General features: G+C 37.7%; 1 protein-coding gene across 2 annotated transcripts in view; it reads right to left on the reverse strand.

Annotated features, from left to right (window-relative positions):
- Positions 1–16,092, reverse strand: part of vps50 (VPS50 EARP/GARPII complex subunit) — a 101,996-nt gene that overhangs the window by 43,058 nt on the left and 42,846 nt on the right. For both annotated transcript variants that reach the window (XM_008421740.3, XM_008421739.3), the window contains exons 12-15: positions 13,349–13,489; positions 6,652–6,784; positions 755–843; positions 512–606 (exon numbers count right to left, since the gene is read on the reverse strand). In XM_008421740.3, the coding sequence (XP_008419962.2) occupies positions 512–606; positions 755–843; positions 6,652–6,784; positions 13,349–13,489 (458 nt within the window). The remainder of the gene's footprint in view (positions 1–511; positions 607–754; positions 844–6,651; positions 6,785–13,348; positions 13,490–16,092) is intronic.

Here is a 16,092-nt window from a genome sequence, read left to right on the forward strand (position 1 = left end):
ACAGAATTTGAAGGCTCTGGAGTATTTTTTGCAGTGTGTGTTTTTACTTTTATCTTCTTCGAGTGATATTTCATTCCTGGCCTGGTTCGAAGTTTGTTAAAGTCTGTGACTAAAAAAATCCTGTAGGTCAGCCTGATTAATTAACTAAAATGAGCAGCATGCAAAATTGGAATGAGTAATATAGTATTATTAATAATATAACATGAAAATAGATTAGCGGACAGACGTAAGGAAGGATAGGTATAATCAAAGTAAATGTAGCCAGCAAAGTTAAATCTAAATACACATGCATTCATAAAACCTTCTTAGGCAGTGGTGTAGATTAATTTCCCTAATTTGAGCGGACGTGCATCAAAGAATAAGTACTCTGCTGGAGACAGACCACACTGAAAAACCCTGCAGGTCAACCTGACTAATGTGACCCAAGGAGGACGGAAAGGCAAAAGCAAGACAATGAAGCCCAATTAGCAGAATCGAGAGCGAGCCGCCTGGACTGACCCCCGACACGTACCTGCTGATGACATCTAGTACCACTATGAAATCGTCGTATTTGAAGTTTGACATGTCCGTTCCCAGAATATACACCTTCACCTTTAACTGGACGTCCTGAGGAGAGACGCCGAGACAGGGATGGATTTGGTCATTTGAAAGATGAGAGCCGTAAAGTGGAATCAGAACCTGATAGAAAGCTAATGAATTGGGAAGGAAAAAAACAAAAACAAGACAAGACAAAAGGTAATGTTTGACTGCAAACCTGCCAGATCCGCGTCAGTCCGTGCTCAAGCTTTTTCTTCACATAGCTGCGGTCCACAGTCAGCTCATCAGGTTCTCCTGCTGCATCGTCTACAGGAAAAAAATCAAAAAGTACCCAACAAAGTATTATAAGACATTAATGGAAAGAACAGAGAGAGAGAGAGAATGTCTTTCCATTCTGGTTTTCCACTTAAAACTGGATCAGCAGCCAGTTAAGTTAAACTGATTAAGAATACTAATCGCTGTTTGATAAAGGATACGTACAAACATTTCCTCTGCTCCGACAAATAGAAACATGAATGAGAAAATGCAGCCTTATTTGATCGGTAAATCTGCCAGATTATTAAGGTCCTTCCCTGTCAGCTGATGACTCAGCTGAGAAAAGCTGTCAGCCGTGGTTGCCACTCAACATCTAGAAGGCATGAAGGTCACAAACTCCCAGCAGAGATAAAAGACTGACAGCAGCTCAAAGGCCAACAGTACAGGCACGGGCGACCGCTAAACATTGAGTTCTGCTTGCTGTCAGACACGGTTCCTTCTCCATCATCAGCTCACGATCCTCCATGTTGCGTCTCCATTGTTTTTGTCCCCTCAGATTGGTTGACAGCGTTATGGCAACATCAATACTCCTCTTTAGCTGAAAATTTCTTCGATAAATCTCAAGCTGCTTCCCTTGCAGAAAATAGATTGTTTAGGAAAGCCAGCAGCAGTTAGCCTTTAAGTCAATAAGCAGTCAGCTGTCATTCTTAAAATAAATCACATTACCAGAATTGGACTGCTGGTGTGGTTGGTTATACTCCATTTTCAAGGCAATAAATTATACATTGGCAAAAATGTGGAAAAGATATTCCATATCTATCTGGAAAAAAATTAATAACTGCCCATTACAGTGGTATAAAAGAAAAGATTTGTTCCCTTACATTTTTTTTGGCAAACTAAAATGTTTCATAAATTTAAGACTGAAAAAGCATAACTTGAGCAAATTTAAAAGCAGTTTCATATAGTGATTTTATGCGTTAAGGGAAAAGCGATATGCAAAAAATTCTGGCCCTGTATAATGAAGTAATTGTTACATAAGCACTGACACAAGTACCACAGCTACTTAATGCAACTCATTGAGGCATTCCCCAAAGAGCCAGCGATACTTTTGATACTCCGAATTTTGAAGAATTAGTGAAGAGGGCAAAATTTTTCTAATTAAAAATGACATGTCACTTAATGCATTGTTTTCAACCCATCATTCTTGGAAACTGCATGAAGTATATCAGGCTTGAATTTTAGTATTGTGACAATTTAAGAAGCTGCATACACTTTTCAGTATTTTTTGCATTTATTCTGATATAATTCAGTTGACAGCCCTACACCAATTTTTCAATTCTAACATTCATGGATAATTAGCTATTTCCTCCAATAAGAAAAGATCAAAGAGCTTCAAGCAGTGTAGGACAATTTTGATTCCCAACTCTGTTCTCTTGACCCTAATATCACTGGTCGTATTTTTAAAACTATTAATATTTGACAGAGATAGTGGAAACAAGTATATGACTCATTAAAAGATAAAAAAGCAAGGAGTGAGAAAGCAACTTGACACATAAAGGTTCAATTTAATGAGCACACTGATGGCACTGCATGAGCGGGGCTGTGAGAAGCAGCCAAAGAATTTGGGGAAGACAAACTGAAACTGAGTTGGAGAAAGCTCAGAGCTCAAAAACAAGGGGAGAAAGCTGAAACTGCTAATGATTAACCAATTAGGTAATCCACGCAAACTGAAATCGATCGGTGCTGCAGAATTAAATGTCTAAAAACAGCTATCGCTTTCTTAACAGTCACCTCTCCTCCTAAAAGTTGTGAGTGTTAATATGTTTGCAGGAACCAGAAGAGAAAAGCCTTTGGACTAACATTATGCCAGTGCGAATCGAGTATCTGTACTGCACTGCATTTGCCAGCAGACGCAAGACCAGTGACCGATAATAGGACAGCCTCCTTTTTCTTCAGAAGTTCCCCTAATTACAAGTATAAATAAAGCTCTACCCTCATTCTACACCCAAACAGACGACAGGTCAGTAATTTATTTCTACAAAACCACCTAACTTATTTCTGAATTCACAAAACGAGCAGCCACCTTTCCTGTCTGCAAACAACAGGCTGGGTATTATTGATTGTAGCAATGTTGTAAAAATGTTTTCTTCCTGATGTAGCACAATTGCATATAGGTGAGCAGAGCAGAGCTGGAGAACAACCTGAGCACCTTTGAAAGTTCAAAACAATTTTTTATTTTTTTTTTTGCAAAACTTTTCTATGAAATATTCCTATGCCACTAAAGCGGCTCGAGTGCAGGCTGGTTTACTTTGATAGCTGCCTTATTTTGCATGCGTCACACGGGGAGAAAAGATAGAATTTAAAATGTCTTGTTCCTGACAAGTCTGTGTCAACATTAGTAAAGCAGGACTTCATTTCCTCTCAAATCAGTAGCTAAAAATGCACAGAGCCAATGCTGTAGCTTTTTATCTCTTTTCCAACTCGTGCAGGTCGCTTGATTCAGCACCCTGCATCTGTTTGCTGTTCTGAGGTAGATAATGAATGTTTTCAAACTGAATAATGTTTTACACAAAACATAAAAATAAAAAAAATTCTGCAGTATTAAAACACCAACGGAGCTTTGAATGTAACAGCACTACTTCATGCACTTTAGCAATGTTCATAAATATCTCTGTTAAGTCAGATAAACGAGCCAGTGATAGCATGGTTATCACGTATTTAACGCTTGGAAACTTTTTTCAAGCCTGGTCATTTTATTAACATAATAAAACAATTGTTGTGCCAAATTTGCATAAAACGGCAATAATTTCTAATGAATGCATACAATGAAGAAATGAGAACCAAAATGTTAAAAATCAAGATTTAAATTAATCATACAAAAATGAAACAAATTTTGCAAAATGCTTCAGGAAACAAGTCGTTGTTTTTTTTTAAGCCAAAGAGGAACTCTTCATCCATATGGTAAAAATCTCAGGAGAAAAGCAGTTTCTGAAATACTCAGACCAACCCGCTTGGTACTAAGAACCACGCAACATTCAAAGTGCCTTAAATCCCCTTTGGTTGCAGTTCTGACGCTCAGTTTGAACTTCAGTTTCTCAGTCTAGCTATCTAAATGAATTTGGTGGTTTTAGCTGATTTGCTGTTTGCGTTGACAAAAAAAAAAACACCTATAAAATGTCCAATGAATGCATAAAGATTGTAGTGGAAAAAAGGACATATCACTTGTGCAATGATGCACAACATTTGTTTGGCTAAACTAGCTAAAAAATGCTAATAGGTAATGTGTCTCCAGATGTTTTCAAATGGTATGTCAAGAGTTACATAATCTGAGGTGGTCACTTTAAGATGGACTCAAGTAACAGACATGAAAACAGAGATTTTAACAATTTGGAACAAAATCCAATTGAGCATTTACAGACAAGGTCAATGTGAGAAACATCACAGAAAACAAGACTCAAAGGACTAGCTGTCAGGCTCTGGCTTAGTATGAAGCCCCAAGAACCTCAGTGTCTTCGCCCTGTGGACAAAAGGGACTGACACATGAATAAGCGCATGATTTTTGAAAGTAGCGCCTAGTGTCAGTTTTTACTTACTGCAGAAATATGACTGGTAGGTGGTGGAGTCGAAAAGCAGTTTGTTGACGTTTGGAGATTTCGTGACCTCTTATATGAAATAAATGTCAGTGCTGTCAGAACGCCATGTTCAATGGGATCATCAAAGCCTCTTCAAGAAATCTCTACATAACACAAGACCCGCCCAATTCATTCACACACCTCCTCCCCAGAAGCAAAGAGGAAAAAGTCCAAATCACTACAAAGCCAGAGCGGCCGTCACCTCTGCACCAAAGACACAAGTGACAGCCAATCAAGTACTGAGATGATAGATGTGACTGGTGAAAGTTAAATTAGAATATGTCCTTTACCCTCCAAGGATGATGGCATCTGTTGAATATTGAGAAAAAGAAAGGAAGACATTACCCGCTAAGAGTACTTTGTATATATTGGTGTTTTCATGTTTCGGATTTATGAACAACGTGTAGCGCAAAAAAAAGCTTTGGGATTCAAGAATGCAGATATAATAGATTTGCATCCAAGCACACAGATTTTGTGTAATTAGTGCACTAAGATGAAAGGTCTATCAAGAAGACAAATATATTTTCAATTAAGAATGTCAGCCTCTCCATTGTACAACAGCTAATAAAAGAACTGATGTTCATGAGTTTTCACATCATCCTGAGCGTTGACTGATGGTCTGTGCCTTCATTCTGCTGGCAATGGGGGATCATCAACGCCTTCTGAACACAAAGTGTTCTTGTGATATTTGAATGCATAAGATCCTGTTGCTGAAATGTGATGTTACTAAAACCTACCAGCACATAAACAAAAAATCTAATTGATATTCCAAATTGCAACTAAGATGCACTGAAATTAAGTGGGAATTCATTCCAATATCCAAGCAAATATCCAAATTGAATGCAGTGTAGAGCTTGAGGGTAAGCAATGCAATCTGTTCCACCTCAAAATAAACAGAAATTTAAACTGTATTTTTCATATGTTTGTCCTTTAGGCTTTTTGACATATGATCCATGAATAAGAACAGCAAAAGCAAAAATAATTTTATGCAATTTTTTTTTTTTTTAAGTCTTTCAATTTAATTTTCTAAACCACTGGGCTTAACTGAAACTGCATGCAAAAAAAATACAAAAAAAATCAATAAACAAATCAAAGTATAGGAAATGTTAAAAAGTCATGACAAAGCAAAACAAAACTTCATTTCTCTAATTTCCTCTCGTCAGATTAACGGAAGCCACACCCAAACATGACTCTGGTTCAGGGAAGCCTTCCCATCACCACCAAGTCCATCTTCACAATCTAGCACTAATTGCCCCCAATATTCAACTGAACACAAGACAACTGCCATCTAATAATTTCTGGTTTAATTTTTTTTAGCTTCTTAAATGTAGAATTTCTCACCTCTCTGCCCTTATTCACCGTGCAATGCTGTTAATCACATGGTGTCATATAAAAAAACAAAACAAAGAAAAACATAAAAATCCACAGAAGCACACCCGATTTGTGAAGATGTATTCCTGGTTAGGCATAGCTAAGGGTACAATAAATTGCTAACCTTCACACCACACGGGTGTGGTTTTCCTAAGAGCAAATACATCAGCTAATATGAATGAAAACATAATCATGATGTGTATATCTTACATTTTCAATATAAATCAAAGAAAGCAGGATTCTACCTCAGTTTGTAGGATTAAGGAGGAAAAAGGTTCTGCAGACCCACACGAAGTGGGACACCTGGTCACAGGACTTCATTTAATTTTCCACAGCTGAATGTATAGAAAGTCTATTTTTGGGATTATTTTAATCTTAAAACGGATTTTAAGATTAAAGAAGCAATAAGCACGTTAGATAAGCCACAAAAAAGCTTCCAACAATGAGTTACTGAGCTCCTTATGAAGGTTTGGAATATCAAAACAGGGCTTGCTCAATATATAGCAAACAGATTGTAACATCAACATGTTTGCATTCCAAAGGACTGTTTGGGATGCAAATCTGTTTGAGTTTACACTTGGCATATCAATGTCTTAATCAGCCTGATGCATGGAGTCTCAGCGGAAGAGATGTCCACACATCTTACAAATAACAGCGCCCAAAATGCACATAGTAAAAGGGGATACGCACAAACCCCCCCCCCAAAAGAAACTATATAATTATTGTCATATCATTGACCAATAATAATCGAAACTCGTGTTTTTCCAACATCATGCAGCCCCAGTCGATACCTAACAGTTCAGAAGACACAAATATATTTCTGAAATGAAAGAACTACAAAAGGGAACGCTGCTACCTTGCGATGGTACGGTCTTCTGTTTGTCATGCTCTTCATGCCACTGCATGGTGCGGTGGTAGCTCAGCATCACCTCCCAAAGAGCCTTGCAGAGATCTGTCAGGCAGGGGATGTAGCTGTCGAGAGTGATGTGCTGCCAAAAGAAAAGCGCAAGGAAGACAAAACCAGATCAAACATCGTTTTCTAGAACTGTTTACTTCTCAGCGAGTCATAAATACTTCACTTCTAACAGCCACATGAAAAGAAACGAATGGGTACGGTTGCATGAATGTTCTAAATACATTTTTTTGAAGAGGTCTACAACTGAGCTAAATCTTCGTCACACACACGTCAATCAAGAAGTGATCTGCAATTGTTCTGAGGTGAGACGGACAAACAAATGTACACACTGGAATATTTTAGGACAAGTCTTCCATAGATTTTAATTATTGATTGGAAGTCTTCTTATTTCATGACGTCTAATTAGCTTGTTTTGCATTGCTAGTATGTGAAAAAAGACAGCTTTACTTACACCTTATTTTCCACACGTAACTTAAAAGGCGTGTGGATTTTACAGTGATACAACAAAGACCCTCACCTGCTATTTTCTGAGTTGTTTGTTTCTGTACCGAGTTGCTGTAAAATGAAACTTCCTCACACAACTCTAGCTTTGAGATTACATCCTCAACAGACAATCTCATGTGTTGAAGCAACCCCAGAAATTGTCCTGTCAAAATCATCCAATCACAATTCTTTGAAAACGTCTTAAACTGGCCTGAAGGAATATTTTAATCTAATACAGAATGTCCGAAGGGAGCTGATTATTAGGGTGATGGTGAGGAGGCGTCAACCATAAAGGCTTGGAACTCGTCACCAAAGATAAATATTCAAGACACAAGTTTAAAGACACAAAAAACTAGTTAGCAATAATAAGCGACAACAAAACAAGGTTTGACTTTTCACTTTTGAATAGGTAGCCAATATATCGCTAGCTATCATCACCTGTACTCTTTCATTATAATGAAGCTGTAAAAAAGAAAAATGTTTTCAAACTTGTTTCCTCATTGCTTGACAATCCCCAGGGAGAATAAGTAATCATATAGAGGTCAAATTTTTATTAAAAAAAATCTAATCTTGTCAGAATAAACAAAGATGAGAGCCTTACACACACACGATAATGGGGATTCACAAACTTTACCCATGCACAAGTCATGAAATATTTGACATTTCTTTCTTTAAATTGGATTTTCTTTGATTTGAATTAAACATTACATCCTACTTTATTTTGAATCAAGAGGAAAAACAGCAGCAAAACAAAAGCAGATAAGCGAACCAACAGCTAAAACATAAAACAAGCGGGATATTTCAAACTACTTAATCATGGCAGCAGTGAAGTGCTCACAGCTTTCGGTGCAGGATTAAAACACTCGAAGTGGAACCGCCAGTATGTGTGTGTGTGCGATAGCATTCACTCTCTGTGGACCGCCTTCAAGTAAACACAGCCCTGTAACGGGTGTCCTTCAAAACAATGCGATTACCCCAATTCTATGCAAATGCAAGGACGACTGTGCACAGTGTAAAATAATTTTGTATCAATTTACATTAATCAAAACCATCATGGTGGTGCTATCAGCCTATGACTTAAATGCATTTCATAAAAATTTACTAAAAATGAATCCAACTAAAAGTCTAAGATTTTGACCAACATTCCTGACTTTGCATCTTTGGTCCTAGAGTCTGCACAGATACGTGTCCTGACTCACAATTTGATTAGGACAAATTCAGCTGCTAACAATAGTTAGAGCTGGCACAAACAAATTAATCGCAAAATTAAAGAAACACTAAAGTGCAGGATGGCCATGTTTTGTTTTTTTCTTTAAAACTTAATACCTTTTTGTAACACACTTCAACATTATTTGCAGACCTTGTAACAAGAATAACACATTTATAAGCTGCAGATGTATTAAGGATTTATTATTTAAAACCCCAGAGACCACGATTGATAAACCAGCATCAGACGATCTCTCAACAGAACATTTGTCAAAACATCTGAAGCAGATTAATAACGGGAAGCACTCTGAAAGTCCACTGAAGGAACAAATGACTCAGATTTATTAGCATTGCTTGAAGGATATTTCCAGGCAAAAAGTCCAAGGAAAAAGTTTTTTTTGTTGTTTTGTTTACCATGAATATATATATATATATATATGAGGGTCACTGTATCTAATATATAGTCTATGTGAGGAAATTAAGAATATTTTGTATAACATAAAGTCCAGAAATGTCTTTGACGTTCATGTTTCATTTATAAAGCATCCCCATTTCATACATTACCTGCATATTGGATTGAAGAATAAAAATTACAGTCTGCAGATTTACCTGGACAGGTTAATTTTGATGTGACCTCGCAGTTTATTTTCTTTACAATCAGCAACTTGGACCGACAGGTCATGCAGCTTATGAGCACCCGGGCATAATAATTACTAATTGAACTACTCAGAAGATAGGTGCAAGTCACAGACAATCACAAGAATTTGGCATGTTGAGGTGAGAGGTTCTTTATCTGCATGGGCAGGCAGGGTCACTGCACAGGGTACAATGAAATTATTTGGGCAATGGTATGACATCTGTGTAGCACTTATGTAAACAACGTAGTGGTAGCACTTACATGTGGGGATCTAAAATGCTGAAAATAAGCAAGCTTAAATGAACATTTTTATCGACTGAGAGTAAAAGCACAGTTTTGCATAACTTAGGCTGACACACTGCAAAGAAACTGCATCTTTACATAAAATTGTTAGGTATGCAAGTCTGGGAAGCCTCGTTTTTCATACATTTTGATTCATCTTTCTTTTTATTTTGGGGGGGTAAAAGATCTGAAACCAAATATTGACCTATTGCGGTTGGCATTGTTACAGCTTGTTGACAGTATTACACAAGAATACATTTGCAGTTATTTAAAAACATCCTACCTAATTGGTAGCATATCCTCGTGTGCATCAGAATACCTGTATTTGTTTATTATTAGTAATGAACTTGTAAGAATTTAACTTAAATGACTGTTTTACATGCCTAACACATGTACACATGAAATTTAAAAAATACATTTAATCTAAACCCTTTTAAATTATTCTCATTAAGGAATGTGCTATGTTCAAAAAAACACTACATTGAAAACTTACATAGATTAAAAAAATATATCTGCTTTACTTAAATACATTGTTTTGACTTTCACATTTTGAAGAGCGTTTAACAGAGAAGGGTGAAGTTCAACAACCATCTCTTTTACATGAAATTAGCAAAGCTCGTTAAAAATAATTATCAAACAAATCAAAGTGTATAATAAATATTTATGGATGTTAAGAGTTTTCAAGATGATTGGAATTAGATAATTTTGTTGGCACTCTAAAAACACATCTACGCTGGCTCTTGCGTTGGTAGAAAAACGCAATCACACTATAAGTCTCTATGAAGGATTTTTCTAATAATACAATTATAGAAAGTTGGAGACCGTTGGAGCACAGTAGCCAGTTAATTCAGTAAATTACTAGCATGCGTTGAAAAACTCCAGGCCAGTTCGGACGAGACCGCTCTCACGCCGACTTTCTGTGTTCTCCATCGGCCACACAGGAGCCAAGTGTTGCCAAGGCACTGGGGTGATTCAGTGTGTGGGCGGAGATCTTCTGCTCAGTGAGCCTTTAATGAGAAGAAGTAACCTAAGCTACACCCACACAGAAGCGCTCTGCTGTTCTGTTTGTGTGTGATATACCTGTGTCTGTAGATTGTTGAAGGGCTCAACGGACACAGACCGTAGACATAATAACTACACTTAACTGGACTGAAGCCGGTCACTGCACCCATCATTGTGAACAAAGCTTAAGATGCTTTTCCAATAGCCGCCTGCGGTACCTGAACAACTTGGGTCTATTTTATTTTATTTTTTTTTACAAAGATCCATCATTTTGTTGCATTTTCAATAAATATCTAAAGCAGAAGGCAAACTGAGTCAACTAATATGTCATCGCTGCTGTGCTGCAGTGACAAAAACTTTGTTTTTACAAGAATACATTCAAAAGTTTTAAAACTAACGAATATAGGAAGGGTATGTTATATTTACAGCCCATCAATGTTTTGTTAGGAATAAAATAAAATGAGGAAATCTTTTATGTTTACGAACAGCTGTAACTACAAAAATGTGATTTTTTTTTTTACTTAATCCAAATTTCAAATTTATTAGATGTCAAAAACAACCACGTAATAAGAAGCATTCAAACTAAATAAACTTCTGCACACATAAGATATTCAGGCCCAAAAAGGAAAGAATCTTTAGTAAAGTCTTTTAATTTACAGTCACTGAAACTTCAGAAGAATGCATAGTCTAACTTCTCCACCTACCTACAGCATTTTGAAAAAAAGTAAATTCTCTTATTTGCATTGAAAAAAAGGAAGACCAGGGAATGAATAAGAAGTGAAACTATCTTTTAATGAGATGTTGTAAAATTAATAAGACCCTTTCACAATCAGAACTGACCTTTGCCAATGCTCCCATTTCCCCTGAATTTTTAAAGAGCATAACTTAGCAGCAAGTTCAGGGGGTTGGGACACTTTCTGAAGCTTTATTTGTCTAGGGAACATGGTCAGAAGTTTGTTCTTCTCTGCAAACACTGACTTTTGATTTTTTTTCTTTGCCAGGGTTCCACAAGATCAGTACTCTCACCCCAGACCAAATGCTTAGGGGAGACATGTGACTTTAATGTGTTATTGAATAGAAAATCACATGTTTTTGACCAGACTTTATTTCCTCAACAATCATGTTTTGTTTCAAAGAAAAAAAACTTATACAAGGAAAGAAATATACCATTCCCAATGCCTTGCAGAAATATTCAAACCTACCTGTGCATAAATTAATATTAGAATACATACAGCCGTTCTGCAAAAGTCTCAGAGGTTTATTAAAAATGTTAGCGAACATACAACATTACGAAGACCAAACGACACAATGAAAAGGTCAAGAACAAAGTTGCAAAGACAGTTTAGATACAAGTTTTCAAGATTTCATGAAGCACAATTCAATCCATCGCCTAAAAGTATAAATACAGTGCTATAGTATACAGTACAATAGGATAAGAGAGCAGAGCCTTAATCAGTTGAGCAATCAAGCAACAAATATATATTTTTAAAGGTTTTATTGGCTCTAATAGCCTTTTTCTTTGATAGCGAATTGACAGGAAAGTGGGTAATGAGAGAGAGGGAAGACATGCGGCAAAGGTCATCAGGTGAGGACTCGAACCTATGACGTCCGCATCAAGGACTAAGCCCTCCATATGAGGGTTGTGCTTCACCCCTGCACCTCCACAGCACCCAAGCACCAAATAATTTTAAGGTGGGCAAACATGGCCTGGAGAAACCAACCTACCATGAGATGCTGAAGCAAGGAAAAAAAAAATCCTAAAACTTCCTGCACACAGGTTCAAAATCTTCCCACTGGCAGAGATGAGGTGCATGTGGGTGTTTGCATGGACCTTTATTAGAGTGTGTGAGAATGTACTGCCCCTTCAGCATCACATAGCTGGAACAGTAACAGAACATCCTCGCAGTCTGAACACAGAGAGCTTAAACCTACAGTGCACATTTGTGGTGTTAGAAGAATCGGCTTGGCAACACGCTGTGTGAGAGGAAATCCATCAAACACAACTGAAGACTAAGGTCTGTCTGTAACCATGGCAGAGTTTCATGCACACCATCGTTCAGATCCACTCTCAGAAGCAGTTAGAGGTATACAAAAAAAAAAGAAAGAAATGGAATCGCAGGGAATATTTGTACAGCTTGAATTGAGATCATGGAGCACACCAACGACTCTGCGCACGAGGTTGAAAGAGTGGATGCAAAAAAAAAACAAAAACGAACTGGTTCAAATATTAGTTGAAGACTTGACCTTGGGTACTTGAAAAATGCCAAGGAGAAGCAATTTAATGAGTGTGACAGGGAAACGTGCATAAACAGAGCAACAGATGATAGGTGACGGAGAAAAGAGGTAATATAAAGGTAAGAGGTAAAGGACGGGCCATCGCTGACATGAGCACAGCTGGCAACGCCCCCTGGCAAATGTTGTGCTCTCACACTGCAATGCCAAACGGAGCAACAAATGCTTCACCATAAGGATGCGATAACATTTACCTACCCATATTTTCTTTCCATTCTGTCGGTCGGACTAAAACGGCCTCGAGGGGGAAGCTCTCTCGACAAGTTTGTGATGTATTGGTCAAGCTATGGTTTACTGAGCATGCAAATAAAATCTGTTTGGGAGGAGGAGAGGATAGAAAAAGGCAAAGGACTGAGATGTGTGGGCCTGACAAAGGGTGCTACCGCAGCAATGCTATTCTGTGTTGGGAGCAAGATTAATTATCTTGTGAGGAGCTACAATGCAGCGTGCACTCAATCACTGGCTACACGCTCTCATCCTTCACTTCACCCTGCGAGGGAACTGTGAAGAATTCCCGTGTCATGAAATGAAGCATATTTATGTTTGGCTGTGCAGTAAAACAAATGTGAATGAGGGGTTGCGCTGCAAGACAAAATAAAGAGTTTGATGTGTAGTTGTGCGTGCCATAAATGACACATCATGTTAATTCATCACAGCAAAGGCTTTGCATGTGCTACACTACTCGCGTTATCTCATTATTACACAGACACACTGCACACACAGTCCTGTCCTTACCGTGCACAAGTCCTTATATTGCATCTTCTGGAACTTGGTGTCCGCGTTGCCAGCACACAGCTCAACATACCCCAGGACGACCTGGAACACCGTGTTGTGGATAGCCTGGGTGAAGTGCATGTGCAGTTGATCCATAGCAGTCTGAAGAGACAGCAAAGAAGATTAGTATGACAACAGCGATGTCAAGAAGTTGTCAGGGCTGTTTAATAGTGTCAAAGAGTTAAAAAAAAACCAGCAAAGTAAGCAGCGTGGATACACAAGCTGTCCACCTGGTGTTTCAAAATGAAAAACTGAAGTGAACAACAACAGATTAGTCTTTTCTCTGCAACTGTTGTTTTCCAAATTCACACTGAACTGGTTAATAAAGCTGTGCTCTTTAGGGGGAAATCTCAAAAAATGTGTAGCAATCAGTAATGGTGTAGGGTAAGAGTGTTTGTGCTGGTATGAAAAACGAGTGATTGAATTGGAATATTCAGTGGTTTATTGTGAGAAAAAAAGTTAATTTAAATTGCTGTAAAGTTGGCAAAATGTTCTTGTCAAAGATTTGCCGGTAGAAGGACTTTTCTAAGACTGATATAAAAACAAAAATGAACAAAAGAAAGATGTGTAAAAAAAACGAAACTGTTTTGTTTGGTTGGATTTCAATCAAACTCACTGACTGGCTGGTTGATGGTTTAAGATAAATTGATTGGCTGGCTGTTAGATGAGCTTGACTGGTTGGAGGTTTGATTGGTTGAGTTAAACTGATTGTCCCATTGTTGGGTCAGACTCTGCTTGACCCATTTAACTTCTATGCAATGTGACTTTTTTTGTTTTATTGATATTTTCTTTGTCCAATAAAAAACTACTACAACAATTAGAGAGTGTCTTTGTAAGTAAGGGGGGAATCAACATATTCCCCACTGTACTGTACAGGACTTTGCTTTGCAGAGCTACTTTTCTCATTTACAATTCAGCCCAAATCAATAACACCATATTAAATTACTTAAATCAAAGTATCTAAATCCTTCACGGAGTTTGTCAGTTTTAGATATACATTCTATATATTCAATATATTTCTTAGCCAGACCATTTCTATTTCTCTTCACATTAAAATTCAATATAAATTCTAATAAGCTGAGGGGTTTCAATCAGAAACTCGCTCACTAACCATACACCAAGGTTTTTTATGCATTTTTTTTTCCACCTGTAAAAACAGTGTGAGCGCTCATATGGGACAGTAATTACACGTGCACCTCTCTTATGTTAGGCTTAACATTCAGATTATATCACAAGTTACTAACATGACGTATTTCAGTAATAACTATCCCACCGTCATGTAGAGAAACCAGCTATCTCGAATGGTACCCTGGAGAACCTATTTTGCCATTATTACCTTTCACAGAAAATTGCTTCAACTCTGTTAATAATTTAGCTTTTTATTATTTAAGTAAATAGAAGTTTCAAATTCCTGATCCCCCCTCCTCCCCCAATGTACCCAGGTAAGAGCTTCAGTGTGTCTGCTTTTAATTTAAAGGAAAGTAATAGCTGCAGTGACGTTCTCTTTTGCATCATCCTGCCTCCCGTCCTCTCAATCTCAACCGTCTCATCTTTGAACCCTCCAGAAATGACGACACCAGAGTTTAAGCAGACGCCGGCATGCTGCTGAGTGATGCCCTCGCTTAACGGATGCTGGAGTGTAATTAGATTTTCTTACATTCAGGCCTTGACCACAAACTGCGGCCCTCAATCCATTCAGACATCCTGCCAACATAAAAGTAATTCAAGCACCTCTTCCTACAAGGACTTTCACCTCACCAGAACTCAAAATACACTGAAAATTGCTTGAAAAGAAAGGAAGGCAGGGGAAAAAATATGACAAACGCATAACAATAACCCTTCCTCTCCTGTACCTTTCCTCCAAATCCTGATTAAAATAAACAGCAGAGAAACAAATCCAATTTTATGTGTCTTGATAATAACAAACATACCTAATGCTACGTGCTTCGTGAAGCTGGTAAAGCATAACCAATTATCTAGCTGGAGAGTATTAAATCAAAGTGTCTAATCAACAAACAGTTTTAACCAGATACTTTAGTAAAATGTAGCAGCTGAATTTCAGACCAATATAATGAACAGATGATGCTGAAAAGGTGTAACAAACCAATCAAAAACCCCAAACACTTCAGCATAATGGCAGCACAGAACCACCAAAGACCTCTTTAGATTTTATTGTGTCTGAAAAAGCTTGTTGTCCCAGTAACAATGAAACATTTTTTTCTCAACGACCCTCGATGACGCAGCGTCCACCTCAAGGATGGCTGCCGGAGCTGAGAGGCACACTAAGTATTCACTTACATCATCACTGGCGCAAGCTAGTGGTACCTGTGATTAATGATTGTGATTTAATTCATGAAGTTATAACAAACATTGATTTCACATTCATCCTTTAACGAGGCTAATGCCCACAACCTTTCTAACAAATGCTACGTGCAGCAGAGGATACAGGATATTTTCATTTTGTAATGATAATCCTGCATCACGCAAATTAAACCTGTTAGGAAAAAAAAAATCTATCGCTCCAGTCAGCAGCTTATACTCAAGAGGATGAATTTCACTTTCAATTTTGGCCTAAATGATTTATTTAAACTACTCCGTTTTGAGTAGGGAATGCTAATATGGACACCATTTTGATTGATTTGAACAACAAAAATTGGGATTAAATTTACACATCCACCCCTTCAACTAGTTTGAATGATGTTTAA

Source organism: Poecilia reticulata, chromosome 11, assembly GCF_904066995.2.
Source record: "Poecilia reticulata chromosome 11, P_reticulata-male-v2, whole genome shotgun sequence".
In the NCBI taxonomy this organism is placed as follows: Eukaryota; Metazoa; Chordata; class Actinopteri; order Cyprinodontiformes; family Poeciliidae; genus Poecilia; species Poecilia reticulata.